Genomic DNA, 25,399 nt, shown 5'->3' on the forward strand with positions numbered 1-25,399 from the left:
TCCAGCGCTGGGCTGGGAGCTCTCCTCCTCCTCTCCGCCTCCGTTCCTCCCCGTCGGCTGAATGCGCACGCGCGGCAAGAGCTGCGCGCGCATTCAGCCGGTCACATAGGAAAGCATTCATAATGCTTTCCTATGGACGCTTGCGTGCTCTCACTGTGATTTTCACAGTGAGAATCACGCAAGCGCCTCTAGCGGCTGTCAGTGAGACAGCCACTAGAGGAAAAAGGGGAAGGCTTAACTAATTGATAAACATAGCTGTTTCTCTGAAACTGCTATGTTTATAAAAAAATTAGTTAACCCTAGCTGGACCTGGCACCCATACCACTTCATTAAGCTGAAGTGGTCTGGGTGCCTAGAGTGGTCCTTTAAATGTCTCTTTAACTGTTTGGAATAAAACCAGAGGGTCCTGTCCAGAGACATCTATGAGCTGTAGTGATTATGTTTCTTAGATTATCCATTTAAAACGTTTTAGAAAACATACCTTATCAAGTTATAATGTATCATTTTATAAATGCTAAATGTGAGAATTAAAATGTTACCTTTTCTTCAACATTACAAACTGAACTGATTAAAGTATTTTTTTTAAACTAAATTGGTGACTTTTCAATAACAAATAAGATACAAGATAACACAATATGTGTACTTTAATATGGAAAAATTGCATATCAAAGGAACAGCTTAAAAGGGAGCTGTGAGCCCAAAGCCATTATAGCAGCTGGATAATCATACATCTTCATAAAACCAACATTTAGCTCTTCTGGGTATGGCAAAGAAGCTCTTACGGTCCTGACCACACATGCTGGGATAGGTTTAGGGTTGCGACGGTCCAAGAAACCATGTGCCCAAACCATGAAGGCCCTATATGCGGTTCTTCTGAGCTTGCTGCAAAACATGTATGGTAATGTTAGATAAGGAATAAAACTATTAACCTACACTATGAATGAACAGACAATTCCATTCCAAGCAATATAACTGCTTCACTGCGTAGGCTATGCATAGCTATAGGCTATGAAGGATCCCTGTTCCATTGCACACAGTTACTTATAACTGCACCAATGTGCAAAAAAACATGCCAACTAAAAGCCTGTCCCTTCTTCTCCAAACATCTGGGGAGGATGCTATATATACTTCTCAATATGTACAAATATTTGGAAAGTGTAATCTTTTGTGTAGTTCCCACCTCCCTTGGAGGCTCTGTTCCGGAGGCTAAATTTACATTTGCACTCAAGCAGGATCAGCCGCTTATGTGAAGATTGCATTTAAATTGTAATTATTTTTCACTCAGTATATATATAATTGAATGTGATATAATGTGTTTATCAGAAAAAATATTTGCAGGGAGGTAATCACACTATTAATTGTATATGCGTCTTGAATAATAAAATAAATTAATTGTCACAACACTGAAAAGGTTAAAGGGACACTATAGTCACCTGAACAACTTTAGCTTAATGAAGCAGTTTTGGTGTATAGAACATGCCCCTGCAGCCTCACTGCTCAATTCTCTGCCATTTAGGAGGTAAATCCCTTTGTTTATTAACCCTAGTCACACCTCCCTGCATTTGACTTGCACAGCCTTCCATAAACACTTCCTGTAAAGAGAGCCCTATTTAGGCTTTCTTTATTGCAAGTTCTGTTTAATTAAGATTTTCTTATCCCCTGCTATGTTAATAGCTTGCTAGACCCTGCAAGAGCCTCCTGTGTGTGATTAAAGTTCAATTTAGAGATTGAGATACAATTATTTAAGGTAAATTACATCTCTTTGAAAGTGAAACCAGTTTTTTTTTCATGCAGGCTCTGTCAATCATAGCCAGGGGAGGTGTGGCTAGGGCTGCATAAACAGAAACAAAGTGATTTAACTCCTAAATGACAGTGAATTGAGCAGTGAAATTGCAGGGGAATGATCTATACACTAACACTGCTTCATTTAGCTAAAGTAATTTAAGTGACTATAGTGTTCCTTTAACGATCACCTCCTGTTTCAAACTGATTTGGGAGCACGTTTGCGCCCTGTCAATGTATATCATATCCACTTACTACTGAAAACGAAATAAAAATAGGAATACGGGGTCGGGGCAGCCACATGTACATGAGCAGCTGTGTTGACACATCGAGTGACAGTCATTGACTAACTAACCAACCAGCAAATCAGAGAGTATTCTAACCAGTGTTCCTAAATACTGGGGTACATGTAAGACATAAACAGGATATAAGATCATACCATTCGATAAAGAACAATAGCACAACATGAATAAATGAGGATGTCTCGGTGCATTATTCTTTTGTATATAACTCACTCATAACAACAGACAGGAACAATTTATCTTTACACATTACCATTTATAATTTATTGCTTCTCCTAGGACAAGAGGACAAGATTATCCATTCAATTGTTGATGACTTTACTCAATTCAACAATTAACAGAGTGAAAATCTCCAATCTTCATACTAACAAATCAAACATCACACCTACAGTTCATATGCTGAGATTTTAAACTCATAATGAAATTTTGAAATAAGGGCCTTAATGTACACAAAAACAAAACAGAAACAATTGCAATATACTTTACGACTTACTGTATGTAATTGAGAACTTCCTCTTTTTTTGAAGTCTGGCCCCAGAAACGATAGAGGAAGTCAAGTTGATCATGGTCCAAACACATCTCCTGGAAGAATGGGTGGCTGGTAATGCAAACTTTATCTTCGTTCAAAAGTAACCTTAAACTAGAAATCCCATGACAGCATATGTGCTTATCCTCCATTTCCACCACACAGCAGTTTTGACATGTGCACCAAGCAGTATTTTCAATGTCCAGAGGACCTTTTTTCAAAGCAGGTGTTCTTTCAAGAAGAGCTTGGCTTTTAATGATTGGGTCATTCATGAAGCATGGTTGAACTCTAAACGGTTTAATCATGTCTTCAAGCATTTGGATTCTCTATACAAAAAACAAAAATACAACAGATTTGTTGAAACAAATATTAAAGTAATAGTACGCATACAAATAATGCAATACAGTAAAAGTAATACAGCTATACAATCAAACCAGGAATTTGGAAAGGACTGACATAGACTCACTTTAGAGTCAAACCTTTGCCAGGTCACCACTTGGTGCCACCATATATATTTCATAGATGTCTGACGGTTTGGTGTAACGTTTCGGCCCAGCAGAGCCTTATTGCATGATTAAGGCTCTGCTGAGCCGAAACGTCACACTTTCTATGGGTGGTTCACCGATCAATAAATATACCATCCTTAATATTGGAGTGTTGCCTGCATTTATACCTTTTGAAGACTTTACTGGTGGATCCAGCAATGTCCGCCTGACACGGAGCATCCACCACTGTGCATGGCCGGAGCATTTACACGGTATCAGTGTGCAGGGTTCTTTGTTTGTCTGTGTATGTATGTCTCTGTATACCTTGTCTGTATCTCTCTTTATGACTGTCTGCATATGCATGTCTCGGTATCACTGTGTATGTATGTCTCTATAGGCCTATCTCTATGTTTCTTTATGTCTGTGTCTATATTTATGTGTGTGCCTGTGTCTGTATGAATGTATGTCTGTGTTTGTACGACAATGTGCCTGTATGTGTAGATTGTATGACTGTATATCTTTGTGACTGTGTGCCTGAATAATTATGTATGTGTGCTTGTATGGTTGTGTGTCTGTATGTTTGTGTATTTATGCATGTATGTATTTTTGCCTGTATCTATGTCTATAGGGGAGAAAAAGAGAGATTGATAGGGTCTGGGGGGTAGAAAGAGACAGAAAGGAGCTGGTAGGGAAGTAAGAAATACATAAGAGGGGTTGTAGGAGACACACTAAAGGGGGGTATAAGGCACAAAGTGACCAAAGGGGTAAGACATTCAAGAGAGTGGATATGCAACACTAATGGGGGTAGGACATTCAAAATGGGGGTTACAAAACACAGAGGTGAAGATGCATTTGTTTTTGGTTGTTTTTTTTTTGGGGGGGGGGTCAAAATGTAGTCAAAAATCCTAGCACCGGCCCTGTCTAGCTTGTCTGTACTCAGTTTATGCACTGCAAAAAAATAATAAAAAATAGACATAACAAGAGAGCACATTCAACACCTACCCTAGTTGTCTTTGATTTTCCATCTAGCAGTATTCTTGCTACCTGGGAGCTTCTTCTCTTTGGTGCCACAGTCTATTTAAAGTAAGAGAAGACAAACATATGTAAAACATTCAAACTGGCAACACTATAGAACCGTGCCATGCACCAAGCCTTGTGCACTTCTTATGTTCTTGAACTACACTTTGTATAATACTGAGCCAGTTGCAAACGCTAAATGCCAATTGCATGCCTCCACTCATGGGCAGCTAGCTCTGCTGCCCAAATGGCAACTCAATGGAAATTACCGAAATTCCTTCTTATCGGAGACTTGGCATGTGCAAAACCTGCTGAAACAGGGCAGATATCAAACCAGCCCAATTTGTTTGACAGGCCTATATGGTCTCAAGTAAGCTTTTAGAACAGCTAACAATGAAGGGGGTGGGGGGGAGAGGGGGTCGGGTTATAGAACTGAAACCTAATACAGAATGAAAAAAACACTAATTTATTCCCATATTTTGGGGCTTACCACCCTCCCCTCTTACCACCATCTTAGTGTTTCTAAACTGCTACAAATAACATTTTCCCCCACATAAAAACTGGTGGGGCACTGCCCCTATAGACGAGCCTGTCCTGCAATGATTTCTTCAGATTTATCATGCAAATTAGATTGCTTGTGAAATCCATGGACTGTTTTTCAGTAACAAAAAGATGTTCACTGTCAGAACCCATATTTTGGCCACCAGGGACCATCTTTTTGCTTCTATGCTGCTGCTGTGTCACGGACAGGTAACACTAGAATAAGGAAACCCCAGATATTGTTACATAGTAACCTAGGGTGAACAAAGACTCAAGTCCAACTTTTAATATACCAGACCAGGGTGCAGTTCCTCAACACCTACCCTAGATCCTGCAGTGATACAGGCTGGTCAGAGAGAGACCACACATTAACATCCTCATGGCAAGTTTACAAACAGCCAGGCAGCTGTGCATCTTCCATTTCTGTGGTTCTGGGTACGCCCAAGACACATTTGGAAGGACCAGGACATTTCCTGGCCTGTCTTCTCCCACATTCTGAAGCAGATCACACTAACCATGATGCAGCAAATCAGCATGAACATCTCCTTTGTACTTGAAATTGCTGTAATAAAAACTTATTTTAAGATAAAAATTAAATTAAAAAAATCTGCCCTAGCCAGTGGTGCACCACCTAATCTATACAAATACTTCAATGTGTTGCTTAAATTAGAACGACGGATCAATTTGGGAAGAATTAACGTTTTGTGTATAGAGGAATATAATTTGACAGTTCAGAAGAAATATGCAGGCAATGTGATAAGATATTTATTTATCTGAGATATCCTCCACAAAGTATCATCATGTCCTATTATTATGCCAGCGATACCTCCACTGCCATTTATCCCACCTGTTTCCTTTAAATACACATATGGATTAGCTGTTCATCTCGATTTGTATGCATGTGGGCTGGTGCCCAAGAGACATTCCCAAGCTACATCCTTAAGAGGAAACAACTACAACCCATATTAATACACTTCTTCCAGTAGCCACATTCATTGAGGTGTCCCTTGAAATTCCTCAGTATGCTTTATGTCACTGCCCCTTCAAGTTAGGATATGTGTTTCTAATTCAAATCAATGTCCCATATGCTTCGTATAAAACACACATGTGATGATTTGTCAGTGGGACTGTTCCCTTTTCTACACTTGTGGGAAAAGGTCCATGTGGTTCAAATCTTGGACTGTTTTTTTAAACTCACACCTTTGTGGGAGATATTTAGGATAATCAAAGAGGAGCGGTTTTGGACATTGTCAACATCAAGTTCTGCAACATATATTCTATATGGATTGATCAGACGTCTCGCAATAAATACAAATATATTAACATGTGTTTCACTACATGGTCTTCCTTGATCTACCCCCGCAGACCTCAAAATAAAGTACTATCCTCAATTCCTTGCACTGAATGATACTTTTTGATCTATTACGAGCTAACTCGACTGTAATTGAGACTAGAGTTAACACTAATCTGTTATCTTTCTTAGACATAGACACACCATGACCAGATGACCAGTAAACATTCGATCCTATGAAGAAGGTATGACATGAAAGCATTGCAGTGGACAGCTTTATTTTATTGGTAGCTATTATACAGTATCCTGTAGTATTATATAAAATATGATCATCTTTGTTACAACAACAAACACAAACAGTATGGCCGGTGAAGTTTCTTTGTGTCTCTCTTTTTCCATACAAAACATATTAACATTTTAACAAAGTAATACTTCCATGTATGTATATTTTGTGCACGTGTATCTTTCCAAAACATAATTACAAACTTGCAAAACTATTTACAAATGTACAAATATACAGTACACGACCATTCTGTTTGCCATCGGTTTTGTCAATAGACTTCCAGTTGGCAGAGTACATTTCCAATTAAATTCTAAGACATGAGTTCATGGTGAAATTGGCATTCTTGCAACTGGAAGAAGATTGACGAGAAAAAATAGACAAAGTTTGGCACGGCCTTTGAAGAGGCTGTCAAGGCACTCGTGGACACAGTGGAAAATGAACAAGAGTTCGAAGTGCAGTAAGTCAGATAATACTATTTAAAAAGTTATTTTTTGTTTGTTTTTTAAAACAAGTGACAATATCCACTGTATTACGGTATATATGCACGTATTCGTGTCTACTTTTTACTTTCCATCATCTGAAAAATCTCACATCACATGACAACATTTGTATTCAGTCGCAAAGAAGACAGCTAAGAAGAACAACGGTGAATGTGTGCTCTGGTCTTTAAAGTGACATTTATAGAATGTATGGACACAATAGGCAGAAAACAAGAGTCCTAAGTGCAGCAAGTAAATTTGCAAATTTATAGTAGAAAAAGTTTGCGAATCCTTGGGAATTACCTGGATTTCTGTATTAATTACTCCTAAAATATGGCCTGATCTTCACCAAAGTCACAATTACACAAAAACACAATATAACTGAACTAATGACACATAGTTGTATTTTTTTTTTTTTTTTTACATTTAAGACACTAAGCAGTCATTCACAGGGCAGGCTATTAAAAGTAATTAAACCATAGTTCTTAGAATCCAGTAACTTAGTAAATCAGCCATTAGCAGCAATAACCTCCACAAAAGATTTAAGAAATGTACAACATTGAGGATGATTTTTTTTACCATTCTACCCTACAAATCTGTTTCAGTTAATCAATATTTCTGGATTGTCTGTATTGCAGTGTCCTCTTCAGGGCAGGTCACGATTTACTTGTGTGCTTTGAGTCATTGTTTTGTTGCATCACCCAATCTTACTTAAGTTCATTGATTGTAAAAGACAATTCCCCTAGCATTATTTTGTATACTACCTTGATACATTTAAATTTTTTTGTCAATCTTTCTTTATTCACAGTCAGCAGATCGATATACAATACAGTAAGCATAAAAAGTTAGGTTCAGTAAACATAAACAACATAGTACTGTACACGGAATAGATTTCCGGTGGGTCGTTAAGGCTGTGGGATTTTATATTATAATATGTGAGATATAATGGCAAGCTAAACACCATGCATCCAAAGCCCATTATAAGGTGGGTAAATGGTAGCTAAAGTAAGAAAGGGCATGGAGCAGTATAATTCCCCAGTTATGGTTAATATAATCAAGAGTACCTTACCTCTAGGAAACTCGAGGAGGCTGGTTACCCCACTTAAATGGTAACATGACACTATTCTTATCAATGCTGGCTAGCAGTGGAAGGGGAATCATGGCGTCGGTATGACCAAAAAAGAGCAAGCAGTCTTTTAGACAGTGTATAGGTGGTATGAAATATAAGTATGCGCTGTAGCACTGCTTAAGTCAAGATCGTGACAAATGCAATCAATTCAAACAAAATTTAAACAAATGCAAAAGCAAACACAGATACAAGTGAACTTAGAATAAACTACAGTATCCCTTGGTGCTACCAGGGCACCTGTTCCGGATAAGCTGTCTCCCCGGTGTGACCCACTCCGGATCCCAGGTTGTAGACGTCATCGGGGACGAGGTCTCAGAGGATAGTGTTGCTAATCCAGCTGAACACCTTCAGTGTCCCCGAGTCCCAAGTCCCAATGTGGCAGCGAGGCATGCCACATTTGTACAGCACTGTGTCAGCGATCTCAAGGATCAACGCCAGTTCATGGTGGTGTTGGATAAGTCTGGGGGAAAGTTGAGGGTATGCTCCTCGAACTTAAGGGGCGACCTGTTGTGGACAGCCGCCATAAGGGGCGTTCGGTCTAGGCCCTGTTGAAATCGGAGGATTATATCTCTGCCCGACTTCCAGTGGTGGGTCCTGGAATGCGGTACCAGCCAACCAGAGGCATGGTCTTAGCTTGATTGGCCGATAATAGCATAGTTAGCAACCTGCAGAAGAAGTATGGAAGTTCAGCCACCTCAAAACTTCTAAACTTAAGCCTCAGACTTTAATGTTCTTCCAGCGCTGCTTGTCCTATAGTACTGCGATGCGGACATGGATTTGCGTTTGTGTATGCTGTGAAGTGGCAAGATTCTGCTCCAGGGCAGAGATGCGGGTCTCATGAGCTGCAGTATTCACCTCCAAATTGTAGAGGCGTGCCGAGACCCACTTATCTTCTCCTGAAACTGATAAATGTCGGCCGCAATATTTCAGCACAGCTCATCCAATAGACCCCGCAAGGTGTCTTCTGTTACCTAAGGTTTTTCAGTTTGCTTCGGCGGTGGGCAAGGATTTCTGTCTTCCAGCCAAGCTCCGAAAGCCATCTCCCCATTCAGGGATTCCTCACTGGTAGCGTGCAAGGGTCCATCTGATAGTGACACCATGACAGGTCTCTGCGAAGAGTCCATTCTCCACAGCAACTCACCAATATCGCCCTTGTAGGGGGTCGATCAGGCTTAGATTTCTTGCTCTGATGTCCCATGACTGCAGGTAAGTAGTAGATACAGTAGGTGCCAAGTAATCACCAGATCTCCAGCTTTTGCAGACAGTTTTTGACAGTTCACTCTGAGCTGCAGCAAAGTGCGTCTTGACAGTATGCCAGTTAGCTCAGGTGCCCCCTTCCTCCCCCAATACATTTTTTATTCATTGTTCTCTTAATGATTGGTAGGTGTCCCAAGTCCAAGTAAGCAAAACAACTCAAACAATGATGCTTCTTCCTCCACAATACTTCAGAACTGGAATTAAATTTTTATGTCAATGTAAACTGCTCTTGCTTCTCCATACATAGAATTATTTCTTTGCCAAAAAGTTAAACGTTGGTCTCATCAGTCAATAGCATATTTTGCTAGCAGAGTCATGGGATTTCCAGATAGTCTCTGTAGCATATTGCATATTCAATTCACATTAGATATGGGTGTCTGGATTGAGCATAAGTAACAGATGGCATATAAAGATGATTTTCATTTGTGTCCTTACATGGCCAGAGTTTTAGCTATAAGGTCCGACATCAGTATGGTCATAGCTATAAAGAATAGTGGACAGAGTATCATGAGACTTGTTGTCTGTCTATTCTCTGACTTTAAAGACTCTATCTCTCCCTTCTTACGTCCACCAATTAACATCTGCTGTTGAACATCCACTGTAATATCCTGTAATATCCTTTTGTCTTGGGCAAACTTGAGACATGACACAATGTTTTTTGTTTTGTTTTTTGTAGACAGCATTCTTATTCAGTGTTTTTTTGATAGTGTACAGATGAACAAAGACTTTCCCAGTCAGTAGCGTGTTCTAGGGGTCTTTTGCTGTTACCCTCGGGTTCTTTCTCACCTCTTTCGTGATTGCCTGTTGTGCTCTTGCAGTGATCTTTGCAGGCCTCTTACGGAGAGCAGGGACAAACCTGAATTTTATCAGTTAGTAGACAATTTTGTCTTAAATTGGACTTCAGCAATGTTTTTCTTAAACTGTTCCTACTTTGTGCATCTCAATAATGCATCTTCTAAGGTCCTGTGAAAGTTTTTGGGATTGAGGAGTAGTTCAAACCAACCAATTCTCTTGGGGAAGAACAGATTTGTCATGTGTGCGTTTAAAAGGCTTCAAATCTTATCACTTATTACCTGGAACACCTGACTCCAACCAGCTTTAGTAGAAGTCATTAAAGGGACATGCCACAGCAAAAATCCCAAAAAATCCAAATCAATATTTAGCAGATATATCCACAATAGAAACATGTATGCATTTAATTATGATATTTTTTTTTCATTATATCTATAAACAGTTTGCAAAAGCAGCAAATCTCTTGCCTGAAACCTTTGCAAGCCCTACTCCTCTAACAGAGCCCAGACTTTCTGTGGCTGTCCAATCAAAGACTTCCCAATGCAGCTTAATGAGAATTCTTTGCAAGGCAGGTGCTCTGAGCTATTGCTGCTTCTTGAGTTTAGCTCCACTGAGCTAACTAAACTAGGAAGTAACGTGACCTGTTGTCTGACTGACTGCCAGTGGGGTGTAACAAGGTTAATTTATAAAAGTGCCAAATACTATTGAAATCTGAACTTTTTGAAAAATAAAAGAAGAGGACATACTCTTCACATATAAAGCACTTCAGCAAGCTAAAGTGCCTTATGGGTCTGGAGTGACCCTTTAACACAGAGGTTCACTTGCCTTCTCCAACCTGCACTGTAAATCATTACTAAAATATGAAAAATGCAACTGGGTGTTATTAGTTTAGTCAAATAGCATTTTTCTCTAATTGTGCCTTAGATTTAGATCAGACCGCATTTTATGAGAAATCAATGAAGAAATCCTAGGTGTTCCAAAGGGTTCAAAAACTTTTTTTTTTGGTACTGTATATGAAGAAACATACCTCCTGCATTCTATTTGCCATCATTGTTATCAGCAGGCATCTGATTGCAAGAACTTAATATCATATCAACCATGCAAATCACAAATTACATATTGCATGGCATAGTAATTATTCTTGCTGACAAGAATGATGGCAAATGTCTGAACAATAACAACAAAAAGTAAAATAACCATTAATAAATAAATAAATATTTAGTGATACAAAAGTCCATTGCGTTGCACACATTATTTTTCAGCTCAGGATTGTGACAGGCGCGGCCGCTTCTTTGAAACTGCATTGGCTCTATCTTTCCTGTGATCGTGCAGCACAGTGGTGGTTTTCTCAGCGGCAGTAAACGGTGCTGCTGCTGCTGCTCTGGTGGTGGGTGCATCATCACCCATAACTCTTTGTTGACTTGCTGCCACAATGTCCCTGAATCCATTCTGGATAGCTAGTTGGATGCCTTGAACCGCTTCAGCTATTTGCACCAGAGCACCCCTCAAACCTGCCTGTTGTGCTCGCATGTCCTGCAGACAAGTCAGAATGTTCTGAAGAATACCATTATGTTCTTTGTTCACTTGACGCAGATTGTCTTGGGTTTTGCACCGTGAGTCCATATGTGGCTCTACTGCTAGGTCAAGCTTGCTGCCAGTGTCTTTCTTGCGTGACTGAGGCGACCTCCTGGGTTGGTGTGCTTGGCTGGCAGCTGGTACATGAAGTGTAGGGCTGTATCTTCCTTCATTGGATGGTGTTAGTGTGGGGGATGCAGGGATGGATTCAACAACCGGATCCTCTGGCGTTAATGGCTGAGTGTCATCCAACACTGGCTGCTGCTCTGTATGGTCTTCTTCAGCAGGAGTTATGTTGAGGCTTATAATCTCATTCTCATTTCCTGGACCTTGGTCAGCTTCTGGTAGTGCTTCGACACCGAGGGATGGCATAATGGTGGATGTCTCCACAGATCCTGATGATCCACTATGACTTGGTCCACTATGGACCTCAGTGCTAATGTTGGTGGTTGTTGGTTTAGCTGTTGTGGCAGTGTCTGGTGTTGAGTTGATGACATCTTGGCTGTCTGTTGACTGCTCTAAAAGATTAAATAAAAAACAGAGAGAAAAAAAATATTTAAATTGTTTTTATGCCTTTGTGCTACACATTGATATACTGCAGCCAGACCATGCAAGCATAGCCACCCATATGCTCAGCCACATATTTCCTCACAGCCATCCTCACGCCCAACCAGATATTTTTGTCCCAGTCACTCATGTGCCCTGCCACACACTACCTCACAGCCATCCAGATCCCTACTCATATACTCCCTCACACAAACTTAAATGTCAACCAGATATTTTTAATCCACCTGCATGCTTGGCCAGACACTCTCTCCCATCCTCTAACATTTCCAGTCAGAAAGAGATACTCTCTCCCAGCTACCCACAAACCTATACTGCTCACATCAACCCAAATATTTCCTCCCATCCTCAGCCAGATACTCCTTCCCAGGCAACCATATTCTCATCTGGAGACCAGCTACATACTCTCACTAAGCCACTCACATCTCCATGAAGTCCCCCCCCAACTTTATAACCCTGCCATGTCACCTACACTCCCATCAAGGTTTACCCTCCTAGGAACCTGCATAACTAGCCAGATAATCTCTTCTATACATCAATATACTCCTTCCCAACCACCCACAAGCTCCTTCCCAGCTACACACATGCTCAACCAGATACTTCCATCCACCTACTCCAACCCAGGCATCAACATATCCAGACAGACACTCAATGCCAATCTTCCACATGTCCAGATATATATTATTTTCCAATTCCCCACATGACCAGTCACATATCCCTCCAAGTCACCCACATGCCCAACTACATACCCCATCCCAGCCATCCACATGCCTAGTTATATACCTGTGGCGAAAGCCACTTCGCCACTGGGAGATTTGGAGGGGACTACTTGCCAGCATTTTACCCTGTGATTATGGCCCCTTTAATTTATTATGGTTAAAAAACTGTATTTGTACTTATTATCACTTTGTACAATAATTATTAGAACTTTCGAAGCGGCACTTCGAACTCCCGAAGCCATTTTAAGTGCCATTCGACCACGTGGTGGCAGCCATCTTGTTCGCATGGACCAAAACCGCGAATAGACTTCAGGGGGACTTATCCGCGAATGCCCTGGAACTATTTTCGTCATGAAAACCTTGTGGTTCTCCAGCGGCACCTAGCCATGATTCTATGGAAGTGTCTCAGGCATGGGACCATGCCTGCGCCTGGGCAAAACTTGGTCTCGTGATTGGAGGGGAACTGCTATATTCACACTGGGGATTGCTATACTACTTATACTCCCCTGGGTTCTAATCACTAGCTCTTCTTAGAGCTGTTCCTGCTACGCTCTCTGGAGTAGGAGAGGTATTTCCCACAAGGTCCTGGATATCAGAGGTTGGTCCAGGGTGGAAGGAAGACGGCGAGATCCCAGCTAAGCTACGGTGGTTGTGGAGTCTGCGGTGCTTGTGGTGTCTGGTGCAGTGCTTATGGTCCTCAGCGTCAGCTAGGAAGCATCTGTTGGCGGAGATGCCCAGTCGGGGGTGCCAGGTGATCGGTTACAATACCCCACCCCAGCCATCCATATGTCCAGCTATATATCTCTCCCATCCCCCCACATGCCCAGTTATATACTCTCTCTCTCTCTCTCTCTCTCAACAACCTCCATACCCAGTCAGATACACTCTCACAACCACATACATTGCTATTTAGATTCTCCCTCCCAGGCAGATATACCCCTGAGGCCACCCACATTCAATCTAGACACTCCATCTGTCACGATTCTGGGAACCAAAACACGCTAACATACACACAGAAAAGGTGCAGTACCGGACCTTAGAGTGGCCGGGCTAAGCACACAAAGAATAGTCAGGAGACAAGCCGAGTAAGGGGAACCAGAAGACAGAATAACGAGAGACAAGCCGAGGTCAAAGGGTAGGAGAAAGTCACAAGGTCGGATAAACAAGCCAGAGAGTACATAAACCAGAGTGAACCACAAGTAGAACAGCAATACTAGAAAGCAAAGACAACAACAGGGCAGAGAGAGACAGGAAAGGTAAGTATTTAAACCCATTGCTTAACTCTGATTGGATAATTTCCAATCAGAGTTAACAATCACACGTGGGAGATATCTATACCTCCCACTGTGATTGAGGCACTGTGCCTTTAATGCCGGGTCAGGTGGCTGACCCCGGCGTTTACAAAACTGGGCGGTCTCCCAGCATGCAGCGTCATGCATGCTGCCGCTGGGAGACGAAGAGGAAGACGCGGGCGGCATCCGAGGCTGGGAGGATGCCGCTCGCCGAGCGCACGAGGAGAAGGGGACCGCGGACGGCTGGAGGGTGAGTGCCGCGAGCGGACTGCAGCCTCCCATCGCAGCCGCCCACGGGATCCTGACACCATCACACCCCATCCATGCCTAGTCTGATACTCTCAGCCAACTACATGCCAAAGTAGACATTCTATCCAAGCCCCCACATGTCCATCCACTTACTACTTCCCACCTATATGCACAGCCAAATACTCCCTCCCATGTATCCACATGCTAATACAATTTCTTACCTTTCATGGCTTTAAAGTTGTTGTTGTCCACTCTCTCCAGACGTGCAGCGTTGATGGTACTCCAAACCTTCAACATAACAGGGCTCAGAAGCTCTTCCAAAGAAGGTCCTTCGCCAGTCTCCCGCCTGTGATCCATGATTTCTTTCACTTTTTTTTTGGTCCTCAAGCGCAGGTCTCTCCAACGTACTTTTATGTCATTGTCTGACCTTTTACAGGAAGCCTGGGCATTGACACAATCAAGTATAGTCTTCCATAAGCGATTCTTCTCACTGATAGGTGTTGTCTTGACAAACCTGCCAAATAGTTTGTCAAAATGCTGGCAAACTCCATCCACTAAGGCCTCCAACTCAGCATCACTGAACTTTTCTTTTCTCTTTGCGTCCATTTTGGACCCCGAAAGGCTCTGAAAAGTGAAAGAAAACAAAAAGCAGCTCCAACAACACTAGAATAATTTGACCGTGTCACAGAATAGTTGTGAGTGACGCTGAGTGACGCAGTAATAAAATGATGACAGCCGTATGCGTAATGGGCATGTGCAGAAGAAAGTCCTGTAAATTTCACGTAAAAAAGTGTACATTCTTTTCAATTGCTCAAAATGGAATCACAAGCAAAATTCTAGGATTTTTCAAGTAGAGAGCATGGACATTTCACAGACATTGAAAAGTCCAAGGAATTACATTATTTACAAATGGAAATTACTTGAAATTCTTAACAGCATCTAATTTTTGTGCAACATGCAAGTTATCTGATTTTTGCAATTGGTTCTAAATTGAGCTGTTAGTCTCAGGACAATGAAGTTTAAATATATGTCCAATTTTCATGCCGCCCATTATGTCCCACCAGATAATAAGCAACCAAAATTTACCTGAAAGAGATAGTAGGGATCAATATGGTGACTGCAGGTAGACAAATCTGCCCTGAATTAAGGTGTGCCGAGTGGATTCAGGCACATCCTATTTCAGGGTTAATGTCCATTCGTGCCCCCAACCATTGCGCACACATACGTTTCTCTGCACCCTTCTGTGTCTGCATATACGGTAGATTTAGCTATAACATTACATGCTTGTAGGTTAAGTCTAATACTTGCAGCAGAAAGTTTAATATATTTCACTTACCGCTTTTGCTAATTTTGGTTTTGCTGAGCCTCCATCATTTCTTGATGTACCACCTGAAAAAAACATTCAAGTCAATATTTTAAAAGAGGAATTCTTTACCTATTAAAAGGCGTGTTGGAGAAAACATTTACACAAATAATTCCTTGAACAATTTGTAAAAAACAAACACAAACAAACAAAAATGCATTAATATTTCGTATTGTCAGTTATCATTTGTCAGGAAATAATAGATGATGCTTTATGTACTGTGTTGAAATGTATTTAATTTGAGTTGGTTTGGAATCACTTTCAACGTTTCATACCTGAGACTTGTTTTTTTTTTTTTAATTGCTCTATCGTAACCGAGGATATATATAAATTTGATTATAATAATTTCTGGAGTAACAAAGAAAACCATTTCCCAAAATAGATTGACTTATTAAACAAAATGATCATCGGTTGTTGCCGAATCTCTTGTGTAAAGTGAACTTGCTGGCATTTCGGGTCTAAGTTACACCTTTTTGGTGGGATTAGTCTGATATGCAAAAAGGTTCTCTCTATAACAGTGATGGCGAACATTTTTGAGCCCGAGTGCCCAAACCGCAATATATGCCAACTTTTTTTTCCTTAAAGTGCCAACACGGCAATTAAACCTTAATACTGAGGTTTAAGTTTAGAAAAAACAACTCGTACTGTTGTCCGAACTAATTAACAACTTTTGTTTTAAAAGAACACAACAACAGAGAGTTCAATGATACAAATTTTAAATAATGATATAAATAGATAAAATTAAGCTTATATTTATTAGTATCTCCAACAAATGCAATACATACACACAGTCTGCTGAATACACACACACACACACAAGACTGCTGAATACAGAGACTGCTGAATACACACACAGAGTCCGCTAAATACACACACACAGACTGCTGAATACATACACACACACAGACTGCTGAATACACGCACACACACACAGACTGCGGAATACACGCACACACACAGACTGCGGAATACACGCACACACACAGACTGTGTGTGTGTGTGTGTGTGTGTGAGGGGTGCTGTTTGTGTGAGGGGTGCTGTTTGTGTGAGGGGTGTTGTGTGTGTGTGAGGGGTGTTGTGTGTGTGAGGGGTGGTGTGTGAGGGGTGCTGTGCTGTGTGGGTAGGTAGGGGTGCTGTGCTGTGTGGGGGTAAGGGGTGCTGTGTGTGGGGGTAGGGGTGCTGTGTGGGGGGTAGGGGTGTAGGGGAGGGGAGGGATGCTGGGTGTGGGGGAGGGGAGGGATGCTGTGTGGGGGGTAGGGGTACCGTGTGGGGGGTAGGGGTACTGCTGGGGGTAGGGGTACTGTGTGTGTGGGGGGTAGGGGTACTGTATGGGGGGTAGGGGGAACTGCTGGGGAGGGTAGGGGTACTGCTGGGGAGGGTAAGGGTACTGTGTGTGGGGGTAGGGGTAGTACTGGGGAGGGGAGGGGTACTGTGTGTGGGGGTAGGGGATGTGTGGGGGGTAGGGGTACTGCTGGGGAGGGTAGGGGTACTGTGTGTGGGGGGGTAGGGGTACTGCTGGGGGGAAGGGGTACAGTGTGTGGGGGGGTAGGGGTACTGCTGGGGGTAGGGGTACTGTGTGTGTGTGGGGGGTAGGGGTACTGTGTGTGTGGGGGGGTTAGAGGTACTGCTGGGGCGGTAGGAGTACTGTGTGAGGGGGGTAGGGGTACTGTTGGGGGGTAGGGGTACAGTGTGTGGGGGGGTAGGGGTACTGCTGGGGGGTAGGGGTACTGTGTGTGGGGGGGTAGGGGTACTGCTGGGGGTGGTAGGGGTACAGTGTGTGTGGGGGTAGGGGTACTGCTGGGGGGGTAGGGGTACTGTGTGTGTGGGGGGTAGGGTTACTGCTGGGGGGGATGGGGGTACTGTGTGTGTGGGGGGGGTAGGGGTACTGCTGGGGGGTAAACATGTTTTAAAAAAAAAAAAGTATTTAAAATCAGTTTCTTCACCCCCCCCCTCCTCCTTCTTACCTTTAATGAAGGGGGGGGACACAGCCATCCCTGGTGGTCCGGTGGTACTGCTTCCGGGTCGGGAGGCAGGGGGAGGGATCTGTGAAGCAGCTTCCCTGTCCTCCCGCGCGAAGCTGTGTGGAGCGTTGCCATGGTAACCAGGGCCGGTGCAAGGATTTTTGCCGCCCTAGGCAAAAAAGTTTTTGCCGCCCCCCCATATGTCCAGCCCACCATGTGACATCACAATGCCCCGCCCATATGCTCTGCCATATGGGCCAACGCCAGTCTTCACAAAGTGTCTTATCTGAAAATACAGTGTGTTTACATTAGAAAGCCTACAGGCACAGGCTATAGACACCAGAACCACTACATTATGCTGTAGTGCTTCTGGTGACTATAGTATCCATTTAATGTGAGGTAAATGAGAGATTAGTGCCACTAATAATATATTGGATTGCCTACTTACCACCAGATGAGGACAAGAGGCTGATGATGGGCTCAGTCTGGCTCCACAGGTCTGGTGTAGAAGAGGCTCTCTGGAGACTGTTTTTAACAGTGCTCACAACAATTAACAGGAAGCAGCTCCATTTTTTAGGGCCCCTTACACAGCTCAAGGTCTGGGCCCCCAGGGGGCATACGCCTACAATGCCCACCCATAAATCCACCTACATGGCCCATCCATGAGTTGGGGATGTTTTATGTGTGCAATTTGTGTAAGGGATGTAGTGTGTTTATAGGGGATGTAGTGTGTGTTTGCGTGTAAGGAATGCATTGTATGTTTCTGTGTGTGTGTGTGTGTGTGTAAGGGGTGCAAGGTTTGTTTCTGTGTATGTAATTGAATGCAGTGTGTGTCTGTAAGGGGTGCATTAATTATGTAAGAGAACGTAAGGGATGAATTGTGTGTTTCGGGTGTGTCTGTGTGTGAGTAGGAATGCATTGTATGTTTCTGTGTGTGTGTGGGGGGGATGCATTGTGTATGTGTGTAGTGTAAAAGAGAGGGTTTGTGGGGTAGGATAGGGACTGAGATGGGAACAGCTTTCTTTTTTTAAAAAAAATTCATAGTGCTCTCCCCTCAATTATTGATTTCCCCTTCCCTTCTGTCACTCCGTGTTCTCCCCTTCTGTCACTCAGTGCTCTCCCTTGGCCCCCTATCCCTCTGCAGTCCCCCTTGGTGGTCTTCTCACTCCCCCCTCCCCCCTTAGTGGTCCTCCCTCTCCCAAACCCCTTAGTGGTCCTCCCTCTCCCAAACCCCTTAGTAGACCTTCCCCTACTCCCCCACCCCCTTAGTGGTAATCACCCTCCTCCCCTCTCCTTAGTAGTCCTCCCTCCTTCCCCCCCTTTGGTGGTCCTTCCCCCCCTTAGTGGTCCTTATCCCCCCCAACCTCCCATAGTGGTCCTTATCCCCCCTCCCTCCCCTAGTGGTCCTTATCCCCCCTCCCCTAGTCATCCTTATCCCCCCTCCCCTAGTGGTCCTTATCCCGCCTCCCCTAGTGGTCCTTATCCCCCCTCCCCTAGTGGTCCTTATCCCCCCCCTCCCCTAGTGGTCCTTATCCCCCCCCTACCTCCCATAGTGGTCCTTATCCCCCCCTCCCTCCCATAGTGGTCCTTACCCCCCCCCACCTCCCATAGTGGTCCTTATCCCCCCTCCCTCCCATAGTGGTCCTTACCCCCCCTACCTCCCATAGTGGTCCTTATCCCCCCTCCCTCCCATAGTGGTCCTTACCCCCCCCCTACCTCCCATAGTGGTCCTTACCCCCCCCCCTCCCTCCCATAGTGGTCCTTATCCCCCACTCCCTCCCATAGTGGTCCTTATCCCCCCCTCCCTCCCATAGTGGTCCTTATCCCCCTCCCTTCCATAGTGGTCCTTATCCCCCCCCCCTCCCATAGTGCTCCTTATCCCCCCCCTCCCCTAGTGGTCCTTATCCCCCCCCATCCCTCCCCTAGTGGTCCTTATACCCCCCCTCCCCTAGTGGTCCTTATACCCCCCCTCCCTTAGTGGTCCTTATACCCCCCTCACTTAGTGGTCCTTATACCCCCCTCCCTTAGTGGTCCTTATACCCCCCCCCTTAGTGGTCCTTATACCCCCCCTCCCTTAGTGGTCCTTATACCGCCCCTCCCTTAGTGGTCCTTATACCCCCTCCCTCCCTTAGTGGTCCTTATACCACCCCCCCTTTAGTGGTCCTTATACCCCCCCTCCCTTAGTGGTCCTTATACCCCCCCCTTAGTGGTCCTTATACCCCCCTCCTCCCTTAGTGGTCCTTATACCCCCCCTCCTCCCTTAGTGGTCCTTAACCCCCCTCCCCTTAGTGGTCCTTAAACCCCCCCCTCGTAGTCCTTAAACACCCCCCCTCGTGGTCCTTAAACCCCCTCCCCCTCCCCTTAGTGGTCCTTAAACCCCCCTCCCCCCCCCTTAGTGGTCCTTAAACACCCCCCCCCCCCTTAGTGGTCCTTACCCTCCCCTCCTGCCCATGTAGCATGGTCGGGCGGCGCGGAACGCGGGACAGGAACCTTTGTTTCCTGTACCCGGCCGCCGGCGGAATGACAGGAAATGCTCACTGAGTGAGCATTTCCTGTCATTCCGCCGGCGGCCGGGTACAGGAAACAAAGGTTCCTGTCCCGCGTTCCGCGCCACCCGGCCACGCTACATGGAGAGACCGGCAGGAGGGAGCGCTCTGCGCTTCCCTCCTGCCGGTCATAAACCCGGACGCCCTCCATGCAGCAGTGCTGCGCCGCCTGGGGCTTGTTAAAGAGCTCAGGCGGCGCAGCATGAGGAGGCGCAGCGGGGACAGGGATCCGGCGCCCCCTGGTAAGTTGCGCCCTAGGCGGCTGCCTAGGTCGCCTTACAGGTGGCGCCGGCCCTGATGGTAACGCACGGCAACGCTCCACACAGCATCGCGCGGGAGGACAGGAGAGCTGCATCACAGATCCCTCCCCCTGCCTCCCGACCCGGAAGCAGAGTAGGCACCTGCCGTTTCGGGCAGGCAGGTGCCTACTCTGCATTACTGGCGAACCTATGGCCGCGTGCCCACAGAGAGGGCCCGGCGTGCCACCTGTGGCACGCATGCCATAGGTTCGCCATCACTGCTCTATAATGTCCCAAGTGAGCATAAACAGATTTGAGACCTGGATGGGGACTAAGTTATCGAGAGTTCGCTAAGCTTTTGCCTGTTCTCAGAGTTCTCAAAGTCTCTATTTTTGTTGCATTGCATTTACTAAGGCTCTCGGTAAGTTAAGAGAGTCCAGACATGTACCCCGTGCTCACTGTGCCTAGATGGGTATCAACCGCACCTTGCTGCCCGTTCTCATTTAAAAATAAATTACATTTATTTTTGTATTGTTTAGGGGAAATCTTGCAAGGAGGTTTTAAAGGTAAAAAATCAGAAAAAGTTGGTCTGCTGAAACGATAATGTTAAGCAAGCATTTCAATGAATCATTTTATCACCAACCCCTGCCAAGCGTGATGGTTACCGTATATTAAATATTCTTGTATCTATCAAAAACATTTCATTTCCATGGGAAATTTCACAGACGATGTGTGTCTTACTGCGGTAAAAACACATTTGTGAGGGGCGGAGTCTGACCGCCAAGCGAAGCAGACGCGGGCGCCATGAGCTCCTGCTCGACGGGCATTAATCGGGGACAAAAAGCCAGCAACGACAATGGCAGACAAAATTGGATGCACTACCCATGCTGGGGAGGCACCACTGAAGCGGCAGAAACAACCCCGAGACCCGTCGGCCAAGGGGGCGCTGGACACCATGTGCGGCCTACAAGTGCCGAAGCTAGGACGGGAAAGCCGCTCGCCCTTGCCCAGACGAAACTAGGCACACACACCAGCACCCTACCCCCCCCTTTTGACCGGCGGGGGTTATCCCGGTCCACACGGGAAAGCCACACCACAGCGGACGGCAATTTCACAGGCCTCACTGCCCGCGAGAAAAACGTGCCGCCAGGACCCTACCAAGATGGCGGCTCGGCGGCAACCCGACCCGAGACCCTCACACAAGCCCAGGCCAACGACAAGGCCCCTGGAGGCTTTTGACGAACGATGCAGGAGCTTCTGGACCCTGCTCTGTCGTGGGGGGCTCACCCTCAGGCAAGCGGTGAAAACGGTGGCCCCCTGGATCCGCCCTGCGACCCGGCGCCGACACTATGGGGCCCTGCCACGCGCTCCAAGAGCATACACCTGGCGATGTAACTGCCAGCACCTGCTTGGGCGGACGGGTAAGCTGACTGAAAGCACCCGACATGCTTACACCCCGACGGCCCCTGAGAACCTCGGCCAGCAAGACGCCGCCCCGCATATGGGACCATACAAAGCCTACCATGACGCTGACCTAGACATGGAGAGACTGCACACCGGCAGGCAGGACCGACTGAGAACCCAGCCACGGCCCGCCAGGGAGGGAATCCCGAGGAGGCACCTGCCATGCCGCGCAGGCAAATCCAGCACGCACCAGCAACTGTATGAACTATCCGCACATGGAAACTTACTGCCCAGCAGGGGGATAGGCTGACGGATCGCTTAACGGGGCTGGCACACCAGGCTACCTGCCACTACAGTTAGCTCTTCACTATAAGTGATGCATGGCTGTGTTGCCCGTTTGTCTCTACCACCTGTTAAATTGTACACGTTTCTGCTAACTCAAGCTCTGTGTTCTGTTAATCTAGACATACTGATAGTACTTACAACGCAGTCCTCTCACCGATACACAATTGAGGCTAACAGGGCTGGTGTTTTTAGCGTAGTTTAGCGTGTTTTTAAAACTTCTTACTTCAAAAATGGAAATATTTAGGTTAAACGCATTTATGTTATATCGTTGCGAATCACACAATTGTAACCTCAAGCGCCAAAAGCACTATCATAAGCGACTTTACTTTTAGTCTATATAAGCAAACTTTTAAGCATTTATTGGGCACATATGCACTAGTTAAGTGTCGTATCTAACGTCCTAAAACCGCACTGCTTGTATTATGCATTAGTCATTAACCTAGCTCATGCACAAACTAATCCCGCTTGCAGGCTTTACTTACAGTTAAAATCGTAGCTCCAACGTTGCACTACTTAAGCATGCTAAATTAATAACAAAAACTGAGCCACATAATCTCACAGGGACCCTGCATGTGTATAACTATACCTAAGAATGTTCATATAGAATAGCTAATCTTCGTTAACCTCATAGGTATTATAACTGTATAGCCCCACAATTACACTATTGTCACAACGAGAATAGAAAAGATAGTATCTAACATCCTAATCTGTTTACTCTACGTGTCTGCAATGTAAATCTTGTTAAATTTTATACCACCTTAAAAAAAAGTGCACTGTATTTCTAATGCCATGTCATTCTATGTCACTGAACGGTTGGCTGTAACTATTGTGGCGCAGCAAGCCAGACTGTAATTTCATGCACGAACAAAAATAAAGAATAAAAAAAAAAAAAAAAAACACATTTGTGAGAGTTGTAGTGTTAAATTACAGACATGCCAATTTCAGTTTTCACTTCTTGGGCCCATGTCATTATCGGATAAAATAGTAGTCTCTAGCCATCATGGCATACCATTTGTAAAAGAAGACAACTTGTCAATTTTATAGACCTTGTGTGTTCTACCAGACTTGTTTTCTGCTACATCACACATATACCTCTGCTAGATTTTTGGGGAATTTATAGGATGAAATTAGAGACGGGACATCTGTACGATCGGGTTACATGACTCAAATGTCCTTCTCTGCACCAGGAAGTAGTATTTGCCGTAAACTAGTCCTTTAGACTATAGATTAATTTAAAAAATTTTTTTTACTTTTTTCTGCACAACTTACGTAGTTAGTTCTAGTTACGTAGTTCTTGCTGAACATTTAGATTGCCTTTTTATTTGCGACAGTTAAGACCGGCTGTAGATACATTGTGGATGGATGATGAGTACCAAATAATATTAATAAATGTTTTTATTGTTTAATAATCTATAATTGAGTTCTTATTAATCACTTGACGGATGGTAATTTGCACTTTTACTATTTTTTTGCTTATAAACGTGTGCAAGTCTTGATGTGAAGTAGCTTAACAAAGACCCTATTCTGGGTCGGAATGTTGCTGTGTTCAAATAAACATGCCTGACGCCACTGGGGTGCCTGGACCTCTTCTGTGTTACTGGTATTTATCATTAATGGGCTTGTATTGGCCCATGGTTTAGCACCCTTGGCTTGATGTGGATGGAGTGCGGTTTCTAATTGTACACATTTTAATGTTGTCATTTTGATATGACATTTTACTTGTTGCAAAGAGAATCTATTTAATCATTTGTTAAAATGACACAATTTGTGTTATAAATACTGATCACTTGGACACTATTTCTAACCTCATCTAACCCTAGCTACCACTAATTCTAACAATGCACTGTTTAGTAGATTGTCTCCCAGGATGCCACACCACCCTGTGGAAACTCACAGTAATGACTTGGGTGACCGCTAAAGCATGTAATTACTGTGACGGGCTCACATGGTAATCAGGCCCATTGGCGCTCAGAATATTGCGTTTTCATTAGCCTGAATAGCAGAGATGGAACAGGTTGCTGGCGACTCTTCTTTTAGAGTTAAACTATTAAAAATAGTTTAACAATTAATAGAAACACGGTGCCCTGGGCTTTCAGATACTATAACCACTTCAATGGGATGAAGTGGTTACAGTGCCAACTGTGTCTCTTTAATATGAGACTGTCCAGCAAAAGGCCTAGTACAGGAACTGAAACTTGTACAGGGCACAGTGCCAGGGGATGTTCTGTAATATTATTCCTGGAAGTCCTGGTGGATTTTTTTTTTTTTTTTAATTCTTTATTTTTGTTGTGCTTTGGGTAACATAACAAATAAGCTCTTGGTGCCCCAATAGCATTCCTCGAGCACATTTTCAGGCAAAACAATTGGAACATTAGGATTATCAGCACACATTTTTTTGTTTTTGAAACATGAGATTAGTATTGAATAGATCATGTTATTGGTAAATGTAGGTCGCAATAACCAGCGTTGTGGGTACAAGAGGTTAATACACATGACTGATCTAGGCTATTAACATGCACAATTCTTTGCTAGTGTATCTGTCTTATGAGGCATATGCTCATTAATGTATGCGTGGTAGGCAGGCTAGACTGAGTGTCTAGGCATAGAATCTAAGGCTACATTAACATAGTAAGAGGTGAAATGCCTAGGGTTTCAGTAGGTTGGCTAAGCGTATAAACAAATCTAAGTATAGCAAATAAAGGGTACTGGCAGAATGCACGTTGCGTAAGAGTCAATAGGGGGGGAGATCATCGGATTTTGTGTGCGTTTTACGGTTCTCAGTGTCCAGTGCAGCCGGCGGCCGCCTGCCTCAGGTATTCAGTCCAGTGCTTGTTTCAGCCGATGCCCAGTTTAGCTATGGTCTGATTGCGGGCTGGTGGCTTCTCCAGGGCAACCGACCTCCCCGTCTCCCGGTCAGTGTCACGTCTGTTCCATGGGTTCTCCTGTGCGGGAGCGTGTCACGCTGGGTATAGGTCTCTGGAGCCACTGTAGGGTGAGCGGGTCGGGTGCACTGGCGGGTCTTGCTCTGGTGCGTGTGGGCTTTGGCGCTGGTGTCCAGGCAAGCTTGCTTTGTTACCGCTCTCATTGCCTGTTTGAAGGTCAGTCTCCGGTTATTCAGCCGTGTCCAGAGGCTGGTTCGGAGCAGGTAATAAAACACCCGAGTATGCTTGGGAGGCTTGATAAGTGGGCGCGTTGTTGTAGGCTGCTTCCTTCCCGCCATCTTGCTTGGGCCTTGCTCTCCCCGTTTTGCTTTGGTCAT

At 44.5% G+C, this 25,399-nt stretch overlaps 1 protein-coding gene across 1 annotated transcript; it reads right to left on the reverse strand.

Moving 5' to 3' along the window:
• Positions 1-605: 605 nt before the first annotated feature.
• LOC134576945 (uncharacterized) lies at positions 606-25,399 on the reverse strand. Its single transcript, XM_063435609.1, has 5 exons — positions 25,039-25,399; positions 15,619-15,671; positions 4,098-4,169; positions 2,578-2,936; positions 606-882 (listed from the first exon to the last, which is right to left on the reverse strand). The coding sequence occupies exons 1-5, from the start codon at positions 25,397-25,399 to the stop codon at positions 666-668; spliced, it is 1,062 nt and encodes a 353-aa protein (XP_063291679.1). The 3' UTR covers positions 606-665.

The sequence above is a fragment of the Pelobates fuscus genome, chromosome 11, assembly GCF_036172605.1.
Source record: "Pelobates fuscus isolate aPelFus1 chromosome 11, aPelFus1.pri, whole genome shotgun sequence".
Lineage (NCBI taxonomy): Eukaryota > Metazoa > Chordata > Amphibia > Anura > Pelobatidae > Pelobates > Pelobates fuscus.

Bases quoted from the DNA above. Each gene is read 5' to 3' on its own strand.
- LOC134576945 (XM_063435609.1), bottom strand. From the start codon at position 25,399: ATGACCAAAGCAAAACGGGGAGAGCAAGGCCCAAGCAAGATGGCGGGA. The intron at 2,937-4,097 runs GTAGGTGTTGAA...TTTTTTGTATAG, and splicing joins GAAAATCAAAGACAACTAGG to AGAATCCAAATGCTTGAAGA. The intron at 883-2,577 runs GTAAGTCGTAAA...CATGTTTTGCAG, and splicing joins GAAGTTCTCAATTACATACA to CAAGCTCAGAAGAACCGCAT.